Source organism: Arachis hypogaea, chromosome 15, assembly GCF_003086295.3.
Source record: "Arachis hypogaea cultivar Tifrunner chromosome 15, arahy.Tifrunner.gnm2.J5K5, whole genome shotgun sequence".
Classification (NCBI taxonomy): Eukaryota; Viridiplantae; Streptophyta; class Magnoliopsida; order Fabales; family Fabaceae; genus Arachis; species Arachis hypogaea.
Window position 1 is genome coordinate 134,910,975 of NC_092050.1, and position 21,863 is coordinate 134,932,837.

At 28.2% G+C, this 21,863-nt stretch overlaps 1 protein-coding gene and 1 pseudogene across 1 annotated transcript; both read left to right on the forward strand.

The window, feature by feature from the left end:
- The first annotated feature begins 859 nt into the window (after positions 1 to 859).
- On the forward strand, positions 860 to 5,732 carry LOC112750799 (CASP-like protein N24). The gene is made up of 3 exons (XM_025799650.3): positions 860 to 1,461; positions 3,261 to 3,396; positions 5,224 to 5,732. The coding sequence occupies exons 1-3, from the start codon at positions 989 to 991 to the stop codon at positions 5,440 to 5,442; spliced, it is 828 nt and encodes a 275-aa protein (XP_025655435.1). The 5' UTR covers positions 860 to 988; the 3' UTR covers positions 5,443 to 5,732.
- A 10,031-nt stretch (positions 5,733 to 15,763) lies between these two features.
- Positions 15,764 to 17,968, forward strand: LOC112750802 (2-methylene-furan-3-one reductase-like; annotated as a pseudogene).
- Positions 17,969 to 21,863: the final 3,895 nt, after the last annotated feature.

Consider the following 21,863-nt stretch of genomic DNA (forward strand, 5'->3'; position numbering starts at 1 on the left):
AAAAGAATTCTCATGACGAATTAAAGGGAAGGAATAAAGAAGGGAATAAAGAAAGGATTAAAGAAAGAAATTGACAAATCAAATATTGACCTAAACGGCACAAAAGTTTTGTTTTAAAAAAAATTCTAACAGAATAAGTTAAAGGAGTATGTTCTCCTCACATGAAAAAACCTAAACGGCGCAAATAAATACTCATAACATCTTTATACCATAAAAAAATGTTATTTTTATTAATATACTTAAATATTTAAATTTGATCTATATATTATTTTTAAAATAAATTTAAGTACAAAATAAATTTTTAAAATTAATTTTTTTATTGCATATTATGAAGATACGATAATCTTTCAGTTGTGCATTACAACTGTTGTTTGGAATCGTCACTGTTTTCAGCAGACAAGAAAAGTTATGCATTCATTATCCTTTCTAAATTTTATATTATTATTATTACCAAAAAAATGAAGCAGAAGAGCCATTATGCATACTTTATACGACACTTGCTTCTTCATATTCTATAGGACCGAAACGGAAAAGTAATCAAATTATATATATATATATATATATTATTTCATAATCACATTATATTATTATATTAAAAATTATAAAATAATGAATAAAATATAATTGAACACTTCTTTTGTACATGAGTTGGGGTCATGCTACGCCTCAAGATGGCCAAGTGGTGATTGTTGCTTTAGCTAGAAAAAAAATAATATTTTTTCACACCACCTAATAGTACACACCAAAAGTCGAGAGGTAGATATAAGTTTAGTTAAATACTATTCTTTTATTCTAAATATAATAGGAAATGATCATTACATTAAGCAACATATCAAGCCAAGCGCATTGCTTTTTTTTTTTAATCAATTTTATTTTTATATTAATAACATTTTGGCTTCTTTGAGAATATATAAGTAGCTATATACTTATCAATATTTATAAGTGGAAGAGAAAATTTAGAAGTGTTCAATTTTGCACAAGTATCATAATGAGCAAGGAAACCTCAACACAAGAAATGAAAGATGTATCAAAACTACAAGAAGAGGAAGCAATAAAGCCTCAACAAGTGAAAAAGGATTCACAAGACAAAATAGAAACTTCAAAAGAGAAGAAGATCAAGAACAAGAGGAAGGAAGAACCGCAACTACCGGTTTCCGAGTCGCCACGGTCCATCACATACCATTCTTCCGGCGGCTCATTCACCAGCAGTGAGGCCCCTCCAGTAGGCGCAACGGCGGCCAAAATGGGGCAGGACGAGCCGGATAAGGTTGAAGAAGGCATAGTGGATGGGGGACGAAATAGTGGTTACTTGATGTCCAAGAAAGAGGCCAAGTTGAGCATGGTATTGCTAGGGCTCAGAATTGCTACATTTGTGTTCTGTTTGGTTTCATTTTCAGTGTTAGCTAATGATACCAATAAAGGGCCATTTTCTTACTCATTCTACACATATAAGGAACTCAAGTATGTTGCTCTTCCCTCCTCCTTCCTTCCTATTGTGTCATGAACAAGTTTCAACATTCTATTTTTTTAATTTTATTTTACTCAATTTGATCTAAAATTTTGTACGGGGATGTTGTTACATTCTTTTGTTACTATTATGCGTGCATTGTTTAATTACTTTTTAATTATTATGCTAAATGAACACAAAAATTTAGTCACTCTTATAGAAATACTATAAGGAGAGGGGCGGGGCCGTCAATAATTTTAGTCAAATTCGTGGTTAAAAAAAAATTGACGAACTCCCAAACTTTTTTTTTTTTTTAAATATTACTTCCCAACTCTTTCAAAAAAAATTTAGTCCTAAACTTCATGAGTTATTGGTATACCAATTATTTTAATTGAACAATTTAGTCATTTGTATTCGATAATTTTTGTTTATATCTAACTTAAATAATGCGATCATATGAATTTTGACTTGAATTTAATTTTGTTTTTATTTTTTCTTAATTCTTGTAACATATACTTTTTTATTTAACTAAACTCATATAAGCAATTATTTATTATTATTATTATGATTATTATTATTATTATTATTATTATTATTATTATTATTATTATTAAAAACTAAATAAACACATATACCACTTTAGTTTAAATTAAAAAGAGGTATTTAATAAAAAAAATATAAACATGCATGTTAGTTTTTGTGATAGAAAGATATGAAAAAAGAGATATTTATTGAGAAAATAATGGGAGAGGAAAAATATATATTATTAAAAATATAAAATTTATGGAAGGTAGAGAGATAATTAACAAAATATTGAACATAAGTTGTATGAATACAAAAAAAAAATTATCATCATTTCAATAATTATGATAAAAAATATTAAAAAAATAAAATAAATAAAATTATACAAAAAGACTTGGATATAACATTACATTATGAAAAAGTATAGGATATCAATATATTATCTGTCAATTTATTGCTAACAATAATTAATTATTATATTTTAAACACATATATAAAGAGACACATCCAAAAGATATATCTATAAAGATACTTCTATTAAACACAATCACAAAAAAAAGACATTTTTATTAGACACATCTAGAAAGACACTTTCATTAAACACGGTTATAAATAAAAATTGGCAGAAGTTGATAGAAATGCTGTTGATAACATAGCGAAATCGTTACATTATTCTTATCTTTAATAGTTACATACATATTTGTTTGCAAAAATTTCGGGACAAGGCCGTCTCTCTCCTCCTTTTTATTCTTCTGGATATATTTTTCTAAATGACCACGTATTTATATTTATAATTAACTTTTAAATATGATAATCAAATTTTAAATTTATACTTAAAACTAAATTTTATAAATAATATAATTAAATTATTTTATATTTATAATTAAAATAAAAATAAGAATGTAAAAATAGTAATTTATTTTGTGTTTATAAACATTTTAATTTAATTATATGGTTATAAAAATTTAATTATTTTACCATTGAAATTTTGAGGAATACTTTTTTATGAATTTTGATTATTTTAATATGTAAATATATACAAATGTACCGTGATTAATTTACTAATTAATTTTTTATATTTATAAATATTTTTTTGTTAACTCTATTATGAAAACTTCAATTTTATCCTTCAGTTAGCAAATATTGTCTATTGTCACTCCTAATTTTTGAATTATATATAAAATTTAGAATTAAAAGTTAAATTTTTTCATATATAAAAACTATTTATACATATAATAGCTAATTGTTGTATTATGTGGTAAAATTTGGTTCTGGTGTGATTATTATGCAGCTATTGCCTGGCAGCAAATGTGATCGGGTGTGCGTATACTCTGGTGCAAATATGTGAACTCGTGAAGTATTTGATCACTAAAAAACACATTGGAAACACCAAACTGATTCGTAGCATCACTTTTGCTATTGATCAGGTAAGCTAGTGTATTTATTTGGGTGTTATTAAGTAGTTAATTTTTTTTTAATAATTTTATTTTTATTTTTATTTTATTTAGTAAAATTTTAAAATAAAAGTAAAATATTAAACAAATATATATATTTTTTAAAAACTATAATTTATATATTTTTTAAAGATTTTTTATTTAAAAAATATTTTTAATATAATAAATAAACAAAAAAATAATTTTATATTATTATATTTATATATAATTATAAAAAAAATTTACATAAAAATTATTTAAATATAAAATTATTTTTATTTTTTTTTATTTTATAAAAAAAATATTACTTGAAAAAAAATCTGATCGTAATAGTTCATTCAAATAAGTCTAATGCACACTATTCCCTAATACTCTTATTAGATTCTTTAATTATTGTTAACTAAAGAGAAAAAAAATACACGATCAACATATAGTTAAATTATCTTTTTATTTATTAAGAACAATAGGTTACATAAATTAATTATGGTTAGGATTGGAAGTGAGTTAAATAAGTTTATGAGTTCATTTTAAGTTTAACTCCTTAACAGTTCAATAAATTAAGTTTATGAGTTTGTGAATTAATTGAACTTATTTATTAAATGAGTTGAATTTAAACTTAAATAAACTTAACTCGTTATTCGTAAACTAGCTCAATTATATATAATAGATAATATACATTATAATTATAATTAATAGAGATATAAATTTTTATTTGTATAAGATTATATATTATGTTTACGTTATTTGAGTTAGCTCAACATGTGTTCGAGCTAGCTTGTGACCAGGTGAGTCGAGTTAAAATTTTATAAAGTGGCTCGATTATTAATAGATCAAATCGTCGTAAATCAAATTTAAATTTGACTTTGCTCGGTTGAGTGTTCACTTCCAACCCTAATTATGATAACATGCATGCCATGATAAATAGCATTTTTTGTCTTAACACGATAATACAACACATGACATGTCATATAACATTTTTCATATCCCTAATTATTATCATGGACGTAATATGACGCGCATTAGACCTCTCAAATAGAGAATAAATGAATATTATAATTCTTATTTTTAATAATATTATTTTTTTATAAATTTATGTATATAATATAAAAAAAATGTGTAGAGTAATATTATTATTTTTTTAATGAATTAAATTTTTTAAATAATTATTTATATATAAATATTTTAATATAAAAATATTAATTAAAATAAAATCATTAAATAATTTAATATTTTTACTTAAATAACGTGTCTATATTTTAACTGTTATCTTTAAGTAAAAATATTTTTATTATATGAATAGGTTCTCACCCTATTTTAAAATATCATTATTAGATGCTGGCCGAGTAAAATTATATAAGAAAAAAAAAAACGGTTTATTTTATTTAATATTTATTAATTATTATAATAATTAATGAATGTTAAATAAAATAAATTTTAGTTGATTTTTATTATCAAATATTTGATCTGTGTAACAAAGAAACCGAATTATGCAGTGTATTTAATGTAAGTAGAAAAAATATAAAGTATTAATATATTATTTGTCAACTTATTAATAACAATAATTAATATTAAAGACACTTCTAGTAAAAGACACATGTATAAAAAGATATATTTAAGATACATTCACAAAAATATTTTTATTAGACACCGTCATAAAAAAGATATTTTTATTAGATACATCTACAAATATATTTTCATTAAACATCGTTATAAGTAAGAGTTGGCAGGAGTTGGTAGAATTCTTGTTGGTTACTTAGCGAGATTGATGTAAGTATGAATACATGATCAAGTAAATGATGAAGTACTGGGTGGTTGTTGCAGGTCTTGACGTATTTGTTACTGGCAGCAGCAACCTCAGCTGCCACTGTAACCTCAGTAATCAATACATCCCGACAGCAGCAATATGTGTTTTCTGTAGTAATTCCATCTGAATTCGTTAACATGGCTAGTGCATCTGTGGCTTTGTCCTTCCTTGCTTTTAAGTCATTTGCCATGGCCACTCTTCTCTCTGGTTACATCCTTTGCAAGTTCAACTACTAACTTGCCAGCTAGTTCAGTTCATGCAACACTACTACTTATTATTAGATTGCTCCACAAATGCAAAATGTATGGATATGAGGAATTATTACACAAACTCTATATCTCTGTGTAGTTGTTCATGAACATGAAGTTTGATGGCTTTCATGTTGATTAATTATAAAATTATTAGCACCTGTCCTAGATTTTCAGAAGCTAGCTAGATTGGTTTCTGAAGAGGTGGTTTTTTCGTTTCCTGAACTCTCAAGATAATGTGGGAATGAAATCAATGATATTTAATTTGTTTGTTTCAATTTTATATGTTGTTGGTTTTGAAAACCTAATTGGTCATTAAATCAGTAGAATTAAAAATTTAAAAATTTGAAAGTCCAATCAAAATTTAATTAAAGTTAAATTAGATATAGTAAAATAATATATTTATGTGTAAAATATATTTCTTTTAAAAAAATAATTTTTGTATATATTTTATTATTTTAAATTATTTAATTATTCAAAAATTATAATGGTTTAACCAATTATTATGTTCTTTGACTTTTCTTTTTGAGTTTTTTGATCAATTCATTACCAACTAATTTTTTACTTAAATCGAATTGATTTGGTGATCGATTTTCGGTCAATCTAATTGAATTGATAGAACTATTTAGAAATGCATTAATTATTTACAAATAAACAAGCTTTAATTTTTCCATTTTGATCAAGTAAGGTTTTAATATTTTCATTTTCATCAATCTTGATGAGGGCAGCGGCAACAAGGTTAATGAGCACTTGGTCTTGTTTGAGTTGCGGTATTGCTACAGTTTGATCAAACTAATATTGCCATATTTCGAGTAGGTCCAAGCTTTTATGTGAGATGTAATATTATCTATGCTTGCCATGTTCTTTGTGTAATATGATACGAAGAAAAAGAAATGATGAAAGCGCAAAAAACAGGTAACTTGTGTAAAATTCACAAAATTAAATTTTATAAATTTAATATTAATTTTAAAGAATTTAACTTAAAATCAGACTATTGGCCCAAACAAATTAGATCGGACACATGGCCCATCATATAAAAACTAAGATTTTCATCTGTTTTCCCAAATACTAAGTGAAACCAAGGTTCAGAAAACCGGACCGGTCATCAAACCGCTCTAGTCATTAGTTTACTGGTTTATTGGTCTAACCGGTTCAACCGGAAAAACCGTTTAGAGTAGAATAATAAATAAATTATAAATACACATCCTAAAATATAATTATAGTCTGATATAAATCTTAAAATATCTTTGAAATTTAAAACACTACATAAAATATCATCAACCAAATACATATGATCTTATCAAAATCCAAACTCAAAAGTTAAATAGTAATAAAAGCATATCTAAATATTAAATCCCAACATCATGGTTTATCAATCAAAATCCGCAAGAACTTGTTGCAAATCTGCTTCGGTGGGATGATCTTCACCTTCATTCCCACCCTGATCAGCAGAAGAAAGAGATGCAGCATAAAGACCACTACTACCACCGCCATTTTGATATAAATCAGCATCAATTTCACCTAATAAAATAGAAATGTTATCATTATATGATAAACTAACAACATTCTAATAAATCATTAGAAACTAAATATACTATACTCACGCAATAAGTCATCCACATTACTAGGAAGATCAGGCTCTTTCTCTACAACCTCTTCAGTCACCCATAAGTCAACTTGACTGATACTTTCATAATCAATTGGATCATGCTGTGTCTTTTGCTTTCTTTTTTCTTTTTCCTTCCTAAAAAGTTAAATACAATATATGGAGATTTAATAATTTACAAATTTATTATGATAAAGATTACAAATTAAACAATATAGTATTTCATGAAACATATATTACCTGGATTTAAGACGCAAATTATAGGTAACATAAACAATGTCATTCAGTCTATCATGCTCCAATCTATTTCTTCTTTTTGTATGAATCTGGTCAAAAAGGCTCCAATTTCTCTCACACCCAGAAGAAGCAGATGCTTGGCTAAGAATGCGAACAGCTATCTTTTGTAGACATGGAGCAGAGCCTCCGAATAACCTCCACAATTCATCTACCAATTATAAAACCATAACATATTATAAGATATTAATTAAGAACATAGGAGCTCAAAACAAGTTACTATTGATTAAACAAATATTCAACCATATTCTTACCAGGCTTAAGTTCAGATGCAGCTGGAATAACTTCTTGTCTATCAAAACTTTCCTTCCGATCTCTATATAAATGTATTTCTTTCATTGCCTAAACTGAATCCAAATTGTTACACTTGCAATACAAGGTAACAAGATCAAGCAAACCTCGCATAACATCAGGTGCTTCTTTATAATTTTCATTAAAAAAGAATTTAGGATTCAGGAAGTAAGCTGCCGCATGAAGATCTTTCTTTAAATGCTTGTCCCATCTTGAGTTGATAATATCTGTGTACGGCTGATATGCAGTCTTGGATTGCCTAAACATCTCCTTAATTGCATCTTCTGCCCTTAGCATTCCTTCATAAACATATCCCAAAGATGGGGGGTCATCAGCATCAACAACCCTCAACAAGTAAATCAGAGGGCCCACAAGTTTACATACAGTAAAGCAATCGTCCCAAAATTTGGCGTCCAGAATGATAGCCCTCACAGCTCTACCAGTAGCACTCCTTCCTAATTTGTGATCAGTGAAAATTGAATCTACAACCAATTGTTGCAACTCCTTTTTACGGTCAAAGATGCTCTTCAATGTAATAAACACAGTTGCAAACCGGGTTGCACCAGGACGTACAATTTCTCTCCAACGAGGTCTTTGTCTTAGCCAAGATAAGAAAACCGTATGATTGTACACAAATACTGTGATCTTTGAAGCACGAGTTGCAAGGTTAGAAATATACGCCATGCTGCTTATATCTTTTAAAATAAGATTAAGGTAATGAGCAGCACATGGTGACCAATAGATATTATCATATTTTCTATTGATAAGCCTACCAGCAGCAACATAATTGGCCGCATTGTCAGTCACAACATGCACAATATTATTTGGGCCAATCCATTCAATCACCTCAGAAAACAAAGTACACAAGTGTGAAGCATTTTTTTACCATACTGAAAGCATCTACTGATTTCACAAAGCACAAACCTTTAGAACAATACACCAAGAAATTGATTAACGTCCTTTGTCTTTGATCTGTCCAACCATCAGCCATGAGGGTACATCCAGTTTCCTTCCATGCACTCCTATAACTATCAACTAGCATTTGACTTTCTCTTTTAAGATCAGCCAACAAATGAACCCTTAACTTATCATAAGAAGGCCCCTTGTAACCAGGTCCAATACCAGCAACACCATCCAACATATCTTGGAAATATGGCGACATCACAGCATTAAATGGAATTTTACAATCCAAAAGCCACCGAGGAAATCGTTTATCAACCTCGTGTATCGCCTCTTTGTTTTGCAAAACACTCTTAATACTTGGTTGAGCTCCTGGAGTTGTTCTTGGTGCAAACATAGGAGGAATGACTTTGGCTTTTTTCTTTGGATCGCCTCCAACTCCTTGCTGATTCAAGGTACGCTGCTGTTCCTGTTCTTCTTGGATTGCCTCATCAATTGCATCCTCTACCTCATCACCACCCTCTTCACCAAAACTTACTTTTCTTTTCTTTTTGCTGGCCTGAATATCTTTCAACAAACTTTCCATCTGTTTTTCCACATCATATGGAACTTTAGGACATTTTTTCACGTCTCCGGTAATCTTTGCTAGATGTTTCTTCATCCTGTGAATTCCACCTCCATTGAAAACTTGTAGACAAAATAAACATTGATACTGTAGTTTTCCATTCACTGTTTGTAGAGCAACATATTTCCAAGCTAAATCTGTTTTTCCCCTAAGGTTCGAAGAACCTTGTGACTGACTATCGTTAGCACTACGGGAATTGGGATTAGCAGCATCATTCGAAATAGGAGTATCGGCAGGCATGTTATTATTCACAGAATCATTGTTATCAGCAGTTGCTTCTTGATTAATACTATCTTCCATAACTAAAATTAATAAAACATATATGAAATTAAAAACAGCCACAGCAATAAACATTAACAATTCTAACAATTCTAACAATTCTAAACAGCCACAGCAGAACAAATTTGAGAAATTCAGCCAGTCAACAAATATGCAAAACCGAGTCAGTTTCCAGCATTAACAAAGTACAAAACAGTAACAAATTTGAGCTACAAAACAGAAATTTGAGCAACACACAGAAATTAAACTACAAACACAAATTGAACTACAAACAGAAATTGAGCAACAGTGCAACACACAGAAATTCAGCTGCAAACCAAGTTACCAACAAACAGAAATTGAGCTGCAAATCAAGTTACCAACAACCAGAAATTGAGCTGCAAACCAAGTTACCAAGAAACAGAATTTGAGCTGCAAACCAAGTTACTAACAAACAGAAATTGAGCTGCAAACCAAGTTACTAACAAACAGAAATTGAGCTGCAAACCAGGTTACTAACAAAGAAGTTCACAGAGGCAAAGAACAAAGATGAGCAGAGGAAGTCAGTTCACAGAGGCAAGTCGAAGTTCACAGAGGCAAAGAAGTGAAGAACAAAGATGAGCAGAGACGAGTTACTCACCGCGCGACGATGAAGACGATGGGACGGGGCAGATGAAGACGAGGCAGACGGCTGGCTACTGGGAAGGGAACCAGGCGAAGAAGGAGGGTTACTTGGGCTGACGACCAGGCGACGGCGGTTGGGCTGTTGACCGGTGACCGCGGCGACGAAGGAGGGGGCGGTGGCAGGCTGGGGTTCGGGCGTGGAGGGTTCAGCTTCAGTCTTCTCTCATTCTCTGTTCTCTTCTCTCACGAAGATGAACAAGAACAACACACAGAATTAGGGATTCGGGGGGTGGTTGGGGTCACCGGGTCAGGGTGCTCTTCGGGTCGAGTTGGGTTAAGGGTTTCTTTTTTTTTTAATAATGAAACGACGTCGTTTATTCAGAACCGGCCGGTTACCGGTTCGGCCCAACCGGCCGATTTTTGGCCGGTTCACCGGTTCGTCGCCGGTTCTTTCCAGGACGATTTCTGCAGGAGGACCGGACCGTCTGCATCGCCGGTTCGCGGTTAAACTGGTCGAACCGGCCGGTCCGGTCCGGTTTTCAGAACATTGAGTGAAACACGTTGAGGATGAGAGTTTCAGCGGGAAAACCTAACCCAAACTCTTGTCAAATTTCAATTCGCCGTAACTTTCATTCGGAATTTCGATCGACGCATCGCTTGCAGTCATACTATCACCGCGTCGAGCTCTACAAAATTCACTGAATAATTTGGTAGGTAAATCTCTATTTTTTACCCAACTGCTCACTTCCTCATTTTCGAAAATCTTGTGCAAATGTGTTGAGATTTTGTTGAATTTTAGTGTTTAGGATCAAACTAGTTTTGTAGATTTGCTGGGTCTTGTCCCAAATTTTCATTAGTAAGGTGAAAAATCTCTAACTCTTGTGAATTATTAATAACTATGAACCCTAAGTTGATTTTGAGTAATATTGTTGGTATTAGATATTAAATTGAGTCTTTGGATTAAATTGGTGGTGTTGAAAAACTTGAGTTTGAATGTGGTGGTTGGGAGTTCGTGTTTGGTGAGGAGTTGAAGCGTTGGAGTTTGAGGAACGGTGAAATTGTGGTGTCTGAGTATTAGGGAGGAATTAGCTAAGGTATGGTTTTGGTTTCTCGTAAGTAATATATAATGTTACGTGAAAATTTAGGCTAATTGACTATAGATTAAGTTGAACTAAATGGAATTGTTAAGGTTTAGTAAGTTTTGTGTGAATTATTGAATTTGTGATAAAGGTGTGTTGAGTATTGATATTGATGAGGATTGATGAGAATTGTTGATGATGGTGGTGGTTAATAATGATAGTAACTTATGATGATGAAATTGATGAATAATGTGTGTAATTTGGATTGAAAATTGTATTGTATATTGATGAGATTATAGGTATGGATGATGAGAAATAGTTGGAAAACAGATAAATTATGATTGCGTGGTTGTTTTGGTTATAAACTTATGCTATAGGATTTTTAGAGTTTGGAAAGCATAGAAATTGTGGTGTTTTTGGGAAAAATTTGATTTTTAACCAATTTCGATGAGTCATAATTCGGCATTCGAACTCTTAAATTTTGTCAAACTTATTTCTAACGAATATTGGGTCCGTAAAGTTTATATTGTTTGAAGAACGGATGAAAATCATTTAAAACAAAAAAGTTATGTGCATTTAGAGTTTGATACAAAAATATGATTTAATTTTCCTGCAACTTAGCCATTTTGATGAAAAAAGGGGACATGCGTACGCGAGAAAAAAGTGAACCTATAGGAGACATTAAGTGGTAGTGGTCACTAGTGGATGGGGTTATGGAGGATAGAGTTCTAATTGAGAAAATGTGAACGTGTTGGTTATAATATGAAAGAGAACTATAATAATAATGATTAATTGAAAATGATAAAGTATTGTTGATATATGATTAATGATTGAGTTAATGTGAATTGTTTTAAAAAGTGCAAACACATTTCTTTGCATTATTAATATGCATGTTGTATTAATTTCTTTACAAGCTAGTGGTTGACAAGTATAAATTTCTTGTAGTTCACTGAGCGAGAACATATATTTGTGAAAGTTTATCTAGCAAAAAAATAGAAAGCCCACAATGAATAGAACATGTGAGACTTATCAAAGTGGAGAAACAGATGAAGTTGTTGGGTATATGTCCGGGGGTTGTAATTCGAAAACTCTGAGTGGGTGTGAAGTTGCTGATGAATGGAAAATTGGGATAATTTCAAGCATCTAATTGCTAATGAGGAATTTTTGTTTGATGGTTTAGTGAAGAAGGTGGCCTCAAGTGAATACTATGAGCAAATTATTTTAATGGTGTGTGTGAAGGACACTGGAATTGGGATTAAATTCAAAAATAAATGTGAAGAAGCTGAACATGGAAGATCTTTCTTCTAGTTTTAGAGGGCTTAAAGTTACAGTGGTTGATGGAAAACCTATTAGAGCTGCTGTCACAAGATACCATTTGACAAGACTTGGTATTCAAGCTAAAGTTGCAAACCACATTAAAAAGGCTGTTTCATTATGTGAGAAGAATGGTTCTTTAACTTCAGGGTAAGCTTCAATTTCTGTTTTGTTGTTAATTACTATCTTTTATGTTGTGTAATTGAGTGTATTTATTGAAGTTTAAACAATTGGATGTAGCATATTATTTCAGCCTGATATTATTTTCGTTGAGAAGGATTTATGATTTTTGCGAGAGCATAGAATTTTCAATATCTGGCAACTAGATTGGAGACAGAATGGTTATATGTTGAAAATATCCCAAATGATCCTTCTTGCAACCAATATTAGTAATGCCGAATTTAATAAGTTTAGTTATTTATCTTGTCTAAGTTTTTATGTTAGAAAATTATTTATTATTTTGATAAGTTTGTAAATTCATTATCTGATATTTAATATAAATTATATTTAAAATTTTATTTGTTTTATTATCTAATATTTTGTATAAATTTTATTTCTATACTTAAAAATTTATTTGCATTAATTGTCTACTATTTTTTAAATAGAAAAAAATAATTAAAATTTTAATTATTATCCAATAATTAAAATTGGCTATTAAAATCGACGATAAAGTTGTCGCTTTTTAAATTTAAAAATGACAAAAAAAAAACAAAATATAGATAACGAACTTGTCGGTATTTTAATAATTAAATCAACGGCTCTTTTGTCGATTTTAATGAATCAAATATTGACAGAAATATTGTCGATTTTGTATAATAATATCGACGGTAAAACTGTCGATTTTATTAAGCAAGTAAAATTCTCAAACTCATATTATAGACAGGAAGATTGTCGATTTTAATGAATTATTATTGACGGCCTGATAAGCCGTCGATTTTATTAGAATTTTAAAAAATTGACAAATTTAATAGCAACCTCATCCACCGTCAATTTTGTCGTCGATTTTTAATATTATCGACAGTCTAGCCGTCGATTATAACGGTGTTTCTTGTAGTGGGGCCAATATAATTGAATAATTTAAAGGGCTTATAATTCTATAGTTATTTTATTTATTTATGGGTGAATTATTAAAATAATATTTAAAAGTTTATACTATTAATAATAATAACCTTAAAGGATATAAATGAAAAAAAAACGCCTAAATGAGTTTTAAAAACGACAAAGATAAAAAAATATTATATTTTTTATAAGTTTCAAATAAATTTTGTATTAACAAATAATTTGTGTATTTATTTAAATTTTTGTGAGAACATTTGGGTAATTATTTATAAGGTGGATACAAAAAAAATCGAAACAAAAATTTAACTTTAGACTTTTTTTATTTTTAAAAAAATTGTTGGTATTTGACCTAAAATTACCAAATATTAAAGATAAAAATATCTAGATTTTCTAATAATACTTGTATAAAGAAGTACTAAAATTTGATCTTTAAAATTTTTTAAAAAAGATTTAATATTTGATTATTATTACTACGTTTTGAAAAATTTTCAGGTAACATTTAGTAGTTTAATTTATCTTTTATTTTGAAAGGTGTTTGCTATGGTACGATGATAAATTCATATGTACCGATACATTTAAAATATGGACAAGTAATAATAAGGCACGTGGAATTTATTTTTTACATCAGCATTTGATTTTTTTTTTTAAATATATATTATATCACCACTTTTACTAATACACCTTTTTAATTAAATAAAAATAAAAAATATTTTTTTTAATTTTATAAAAAATCTTAAACATTTTTACTTTATTTGATTAGACAAAAATACCTTTTTAAATTAATCAAATTTTAAAATTTAATTAATCCTAATTGTATAGTTTCAAATAATTTAAACAACAAAATAAAAACATAAAAAAAACTAAAAATCAATCGTTCTTTATCTTCTCCAATTTTCTTAAGCATTCGTCTCCTCCTCTGAAGCAAAGTAAAACATATCAAAAAAATAAAAAATCAATCGTTCTTCATCTTCTCCAATTTTCCTAATCATTCTTGCCCCCTTCTTGCCTTCTTCTAAAACAAATCATTGAAAGTCCCAAACCAAAACGACAAAACCTTGGTACTAGTTTTGCTTTTATGATTGTGATTGTTGTATGAAAGGCCGTTTTAAGTTACTTTATTTGTTACTATTCATGACTTCATACTTCAGTTTTATTTCTTAAGACCAGGCAATATGTATGAATTATCTCAATTAATCCCAAACTTTAGTGTCTGTTTACTCTATGGAGTAGCATGTCCTAACCCATTTACCTCCCTCTTCTGCTATAATAAGTGAAAGACAAGTAAATTATGAGTGGTACAGTCCCAACGACTTAAGCCTACGCCGTTAGATTATTATTTTATTTTTTATTTTATTAAAGGTAAAGGCCGTAAAGGAGAGAAAATTGGAAGTCCAACATCGTATTACAGTGTTTCAAAGCCTTAATGTTTTGCTAGGATTTTGCCTTTTGGGTTTGGGATTTTCAATGTTTTGCTTCAGAAGAAGAGGACACAAATGATTAGAAGAATTGGAGAAGATGAAAAACGATTGATTTTTTTATTTTTTTTGATATATTTTGCTTTGCTTTAGAGGGAGGGGACGAATGATTAGGGAAATTAGAGAAGATAAAGAAAGATTAATTTTTAGCTTTTTTTTATGTTTTTGTTTTGTTGTTTAAATTATTTAAAACTATAAAATTAGGATTAATTGAATTCTAAAATTTGATTAATTTAAAAGGGTATTTTTATCTAATCAAATAAAGTAAGAATGTTTAAGATTTTTTATAAAATTAAATAAAAAATAATTTTTTTATTTAATTAAAAGGGTATATTAATAAAAGTGGTGATATAATATATATTTAAAAAAGAAAAAATTAAATGCTGATGTGTAAAATAAATTCCACGTGCCTTGTTGTTACTTGTCTATATAGCAAACACCTTTTGTAAAATATCGAACATTAAAAGACTTTAATTTATGAACCAAATTTTATGAATTGAGCCTACATATTGCGGCTAGTGTGCTCCAGTCATAACAGCTTTAATTTCCGTCTCAAGTTGTTTCAAAGCAAAAGTTAAAGTAGCTAGCTTAGTCAAAGAAATGCGACATTATTCTAAGTTCAACATCAACCAACGTTGCCCTTTTAACTTGTCCAAAACAAATGTAAGGAGTGACATCATGATAACTGATAAGTGCATTGAATTGAATTATTTCCCATTTTGTAAGGTGTAACACTATTATTGTGGCCATGCTATATAAAGCCATACTGCCATACCATCTTCATATCACAAACATACAAATATTACTAAGTTCAATCCAACTTCCAAATTTCATTTCTGTCCATTGAATCTTGTATGTCCTTTATTTCATTTATTTTCCCTTATACCAAATAGTTAGTTGATTAAATCTATTATCATGGCAAGCACACCTAGCATTCCATCTCACATGAAAGCTTGGACCTACTCTGAATATGGTAACATTGAAGACATTCTCAAGTTTGATCCTAATGTACCTGTACCAGAACTCAAGGATGATCAGGTTCTCATTAAGGTTGTGGCTGCAGCTCTTAACCCTGTTGATTATAAGAGGGCCCTTGGAAATTTCAAGAACTCCGACTCTCCTTTGCCGGTAATAGAATTATCTTAACTCGACACCAAGATAGTTTTAAAGATTTACTTTTATTTGAATACAGATAATATATTATGTGAAAATTAAACCTGTAAGTTAAGAAGTTTGGGAAACAACGTTGTACTATCAACATTTTTGCAATCAATTTGAATCTAAAAAATTAAGAATATCTCAACCTCAACAAAAAATATTCAAAATTCAGACTTCCCCTGGCTATGACGTTGCGGGTGTGGTAGTGAAAGTGGGAAGCAAAGTGAAGAAGTTCAAAGTTGGAGATGAAGTGTATGGCGACATCAATGAGAATGCATTGAAGAACCCAAAGCCATAGGGTCACTAGCAGAGTATACTGCAGCCGAAGAGAAAGTGTTGGCTCACAAACCCTTCAATTTGAGCTTTGTTGAAGCCTCTAGCCTCCCTTTGGCAATCATCACTGCCTACCAAGGACTTGAAAGAGCTTCTCTTTCTTCCCAAAAATCTATCCTTGTTCTTGGAGGTGCTGGTGGAGTTGGAACTCATGTTGTTCAGGTTTGGTGCATTCTATTATTATAGTACTCGTTCTATTTCATAATGTTTATGTTTTGATCATATAACTTTTTTCATGTCTAATAAGGTCAAAACTAATGGTCAAATCACATTAATTTAATCAAATATATTAAATTATCTAAAAAATTTTAACTATCAATTTTTTATATCAAAATAACTACATAGGAATTTCTATCATCTACTATATATCTATATCTATATCTATAATATATATAATATATATAGGAGTAGGACAGATCAATATTAAATATATTTTATCATATATATTTTTAAATATAAAATATTAATTATTTTGTTTAATTTTATATTTATTAATAGAATTTAATTTTAATACACTATCAGTGTAAAACAATTTTACACGTGCATTTAATCACATAGCGCTATATTATCAAAAATAACTATTTTTATTGATTGTGTGAATGAATATCAAAAGGACGGATGTAATTGTACCAAGGTGTAAAATTTTTTACATTGTCAATACATTAAAATTAAACTCTTGCTAATAATATTATATATATTTAATAAATAAAAATATGAGTTAATCTACTTGTTTGATGAGGCAGCTTAGCAAGCATGTGTTTGGAGCATCAAAGGTAGCAGCCACAGCCAGCAGTGGCAAATTGGAACTGTTGAGAAATTTGGGAGCAGACTTGCTTATTGACTATACCAAGGTCAATTTTGAAGATCTTCCAGAAAAGTTTGATGTAGTGTTCGATGCAGTTGGTAAGTTGTTTGAAAAATCCAAACTATTTATATCAATTACACAATAGAAAACTAATTAAAATCATGAATGTTTCTAAAAACAGGTCAAAATGAGAGGGCATTGAAAGCTATCAAAGAAGGGGGCAAAGTTGTGACAATAGTAGAACCTGAAATTCCTCCTGCTATTTGGTACTTACTCAATTCAGAAGGTGTTGTGTTGGAGAAATTAAAACCTTACTTGGAGAGTGGGAAGATCAAGCCAATAGTGGATCCTAAAAGTCCTTTTCCATTTTCTAATGTCGTTGAAGCATTTGCTTACTTGAAGACTCAGAGCCACCGGCAAAATAGTCATACACCCCATCCCATGAACATAAATTGATTATTTATATATTAAGATATCCATGTCTCTGTGTTCTTAGTTAGTTTCCGTTGTTTTGTTGTGGCTATATGTAATAAAAAGGAAAAGAGTGTGGGTTCCTGAAGCTCCATTTACTAAGGTTGTTTTAACTATCCATTTGGTTTGTGATTTGGATACCTAATAAGCAATGACAAGTTGCATTGTATATTGATTATGGGGTTAAAAAATATTTATTATATACAAACATCTAGTTGTTTATTGACAAGTTGCATCATAAGCCATTTCAACCAATTGATGAGTGACTCTTAAACTAGCTTGGAGTAAGGTTCCATTAGATTTTTGGATGACAACTCTCAACATCTTATCCTCTACTTGAGCATTTAATTTAGATTGATTTTTCGTCTTTTAACTTTTTTTTTTATACTTCTTTGAGAACACTGTTACTACATGTGATTTTATAAATTTAAACTCTATTTAAAGATTTATTATTGGTTAATAGATTGTTTTAACACAAAGTTAAATTCAAATTTTTAAAATTTCAATTATTTTCATAGCTTTTTCTGAAAATTAGATCAGCTTCACTCACATAAATGAGGAAATAGTTTTTTTAACACTTAAAAGAATAAAGTATAATCTCTCATATTTAATTTTATAAGTGGGACTAAAAATAAAGAGAAAAGAGAGAACAATGAAAAGTGAGATTAAACATTGAATACCATCCATTTTTTTTCACTGGAGAAGAACCACTCCTCATAATGAGCCAAAGCTCAATAGACCAATGTTTTACGTTTCGGCTTATGTTACGTGTACACTAAAATCAGCCACCAAAATCAGCCACTAATATAAAATACATGTTAAAATATAAATATACATTGAAAATAAATTAAACCACACATGTATTTATATATAAATACATTAATAACTAATTTTAGTGGTTGATTTTAGTGTTTAAATAGCATTTCGCTTTGGTTTCACTATTACCCAAATAACAATTTGCCCATTACTCTTCACTACCCCTGCCATAGTTGTCAGAACCGAACCGGTGATCGAACCTGTCAAGTCACTGGGTCAGAGTCATTGGTTCAACCGTTGGATTACTGGTTGAACCGGTTGACTTGGTCCTATGTAAATAAAAAATAAAAAATAGTTAAAAGTTTAAAATTAAAATTTAAAATACATATTTTTACTAACATTTTAAAATATCAAGTTATTTTAAAATAATATGGAACATGAACGATAAATATTTTATTATTTTTACTCTATCATAAATATTTTTATTTTGTTTTTATATTAAAATAACTATTATTTTTTAATTTTAATAATTTATTAATTAGTTTATATCTTTTATACTATTATATACTATAAGTATTTATTAAAAAATAATATTAATAGATATTATATAATTATAAAAAAATAAGTGAGTTTATCACTATTGTTAAATAAAAATATAATTAATTTAAGAATAAGTGAATTTATAATTAAAATTAAAATAAATTAAATAAAAGTAAATTATTTGATAGAAGATATCTATATGTATTATAATTTGCATAAATTTTAATAAAAAACATAATGGTTTGGTGGTTGTGGAGTCTTTTGGTTTCCTTGAGGGCAGGATTCGAACCCTACCTCAAGCATTTTGAAAATATTTTCTTCCAAGCAGTTCGGTCAGACCACCTCACCGATTTTAACCGATTCAATTCCTTGTGCGGTTCAAACACTAAACCGAATTAATATAAGATTCAGTTCATCGGTTTTTCGATCGAACCGGCCAGTCCGATCCGGTTTTTATAACTATGACCCCTGCGCCTCTATCCGATTTATGATGACTACTATGGCATGTGAAATGAAAGAATATTAGTTTCAAACAAAAATAGCCCGGTATATTTATTTTTTAATTAAAATAAAAAAAACAAAAGATTGTTATACTAAATACTTATTTGGGTACTATTAAGTTGATAGAAAATAAAACTTTTTTAGCGTATTTAGTAAATTTTTAATAATAAAAATAAAAATACTAAAAAAAATAAAAAATATCTTTTTTTAAAGTTATAATTTACATCTTTTTTTTAAATATTTTTTTACATAATAAATAAATAAAAAATTTTTTGCATAAAATATTCAAATATAAAATTACTTTTAATTGTTTATAAAATTAAAAAAAATAATTTAAAAAAATATATTTTTTTAAAAGTTTACCCCACAATGCAAATCCTTAAAGCTACTACTTATTAATTTAGTGTACACATGTATTTCAATATAATAAAAATATAATTTGATTACTTATGTTTGTATATCGTATATTTGGATAGTTTTATATATTATTTTATTATAATTCAATTGTTCTAGTTAAATTTTAATAGAATCGATTGAGACTCTAAATTTTAAACTGATAGTCTAAATTAAATAATAATTTAAAAAATAATTTATTATAGATCAGAATTTTATTTAAGAATTTTTTTTGGTCAATAAATTTTTTTATATTTCAAGTGAAATTTAAACTTTTGACACTTACTTAATCGAATTAGTGAATTATCTACTAAAATTTAGATGCTCTAAAAAAATTAACAAAATAATAAAATAAAAAATTAATTATCATTAAATTTATATCTCTGATTATATCAAAATCCCACGATTTTATTTCAAAAATGGTTAACCTTTCTCTTTATCACTGTATGTATCAACGCGCCTCCTAATCGGTAACCACTAGACGATTGGTTTCTTTTCCGGTCATTTTATTCATGGAAAATTGTCCTGTAATTCAGATTTCAGAGCACTACATTCCAAAAAGAAAAGGTAGAAGAAACACCCAATTCAGCACACTTGTGAAGTTGTGATAATGTCATTCCTTACATCTGTTTTGGACTTTTTGGCCTAAATAAAAGGAAAATGTTCGTGGTTGATAATGTCACATTTCTTTGGTCAAACTAAATACTTTAATTTTAATCTTCTTGTTGGGTAATGTGACATTTCTATGGTCAAACTAAATATTTTTTATTTGATATATTTTGATCGATACTAATTAATTTTTGTTATGTTTTACTAAAATATTGACTTTTTAATATTCTCCGTAGATATATGATATATTAAAAATATTATTAAAGTTTTATATCCTTAAAATACTTTTTTTTCTTTTTTTCATAATATAACAAATAAATAAAATAAAATAATAAAAACAACTTTTTCTTTTATATTTTTATTATATATTTACAAAATTATAAAAAAATAAAATAAAATAAAAACATAAAATGAACACATATTCTTCAGTTTTTTACGTAATTATCAAAACCAAAATGATAATTGAGATCCCATCAAAATATTGGATTAGTAGTTTGATCGGTGAATCAGGTTGAATGGCATATTTTATATTTAATAAAAAATTATATAATTAAAAATTTAATTATTTGTAAAAAAAATTAATTGCAATTAAAATTTAAAACATTAATTAAAATATTATAAGTGTTGCCCTAGTTACGTTGAAGAGGAGTATCAAAGAGTTGAGCCTGCACAAGCACAAGGGCACATCGCAACCTTAACTACATATAAATAGAGAATATAAACCTCAATAACAAAATTGAAAAGGGATAAGTTCAAAACGATAAATCGAAATTCTGAATTAGACGCACTTTTTTCTTTTAGCATCATTAATTGGCATAAAAATAATAATAATAAAAGAGATTTTTTTAGTGGGCAATTATTTTTTAATAATTTTTATTATAATTTAATCAATATAAATATTAAATTATTTTTAATAAATAAATTTTATTAATTTATGTGTATAAATTCTAAAAAATATAGATATAAATTATATTGATTTATATGTATAAAATTTGATAAATAGAAATATAAATTATATGTTTTTTGTATATAAAATTTTTATAAATATGAGTGCAAATTATTATTGATTAAGTACTGATAAAAAATAATAATATTTACTGGTTATATAATATTATTTATAATAAAAAATAAAAATACTGCCGTGATAAAAATAAAGGTATATTAATAAATATTTTGAAAATAATAATAATTTATACTGAATTAATTAAAGAAGAGTATTAGGATGTCAGTAATTTTTGTGATTTATAACTATCAAATAATTATCAATGATATTTTTAATGGTGTGAAATTTTATCCAATAATATAAAATTACTCACTT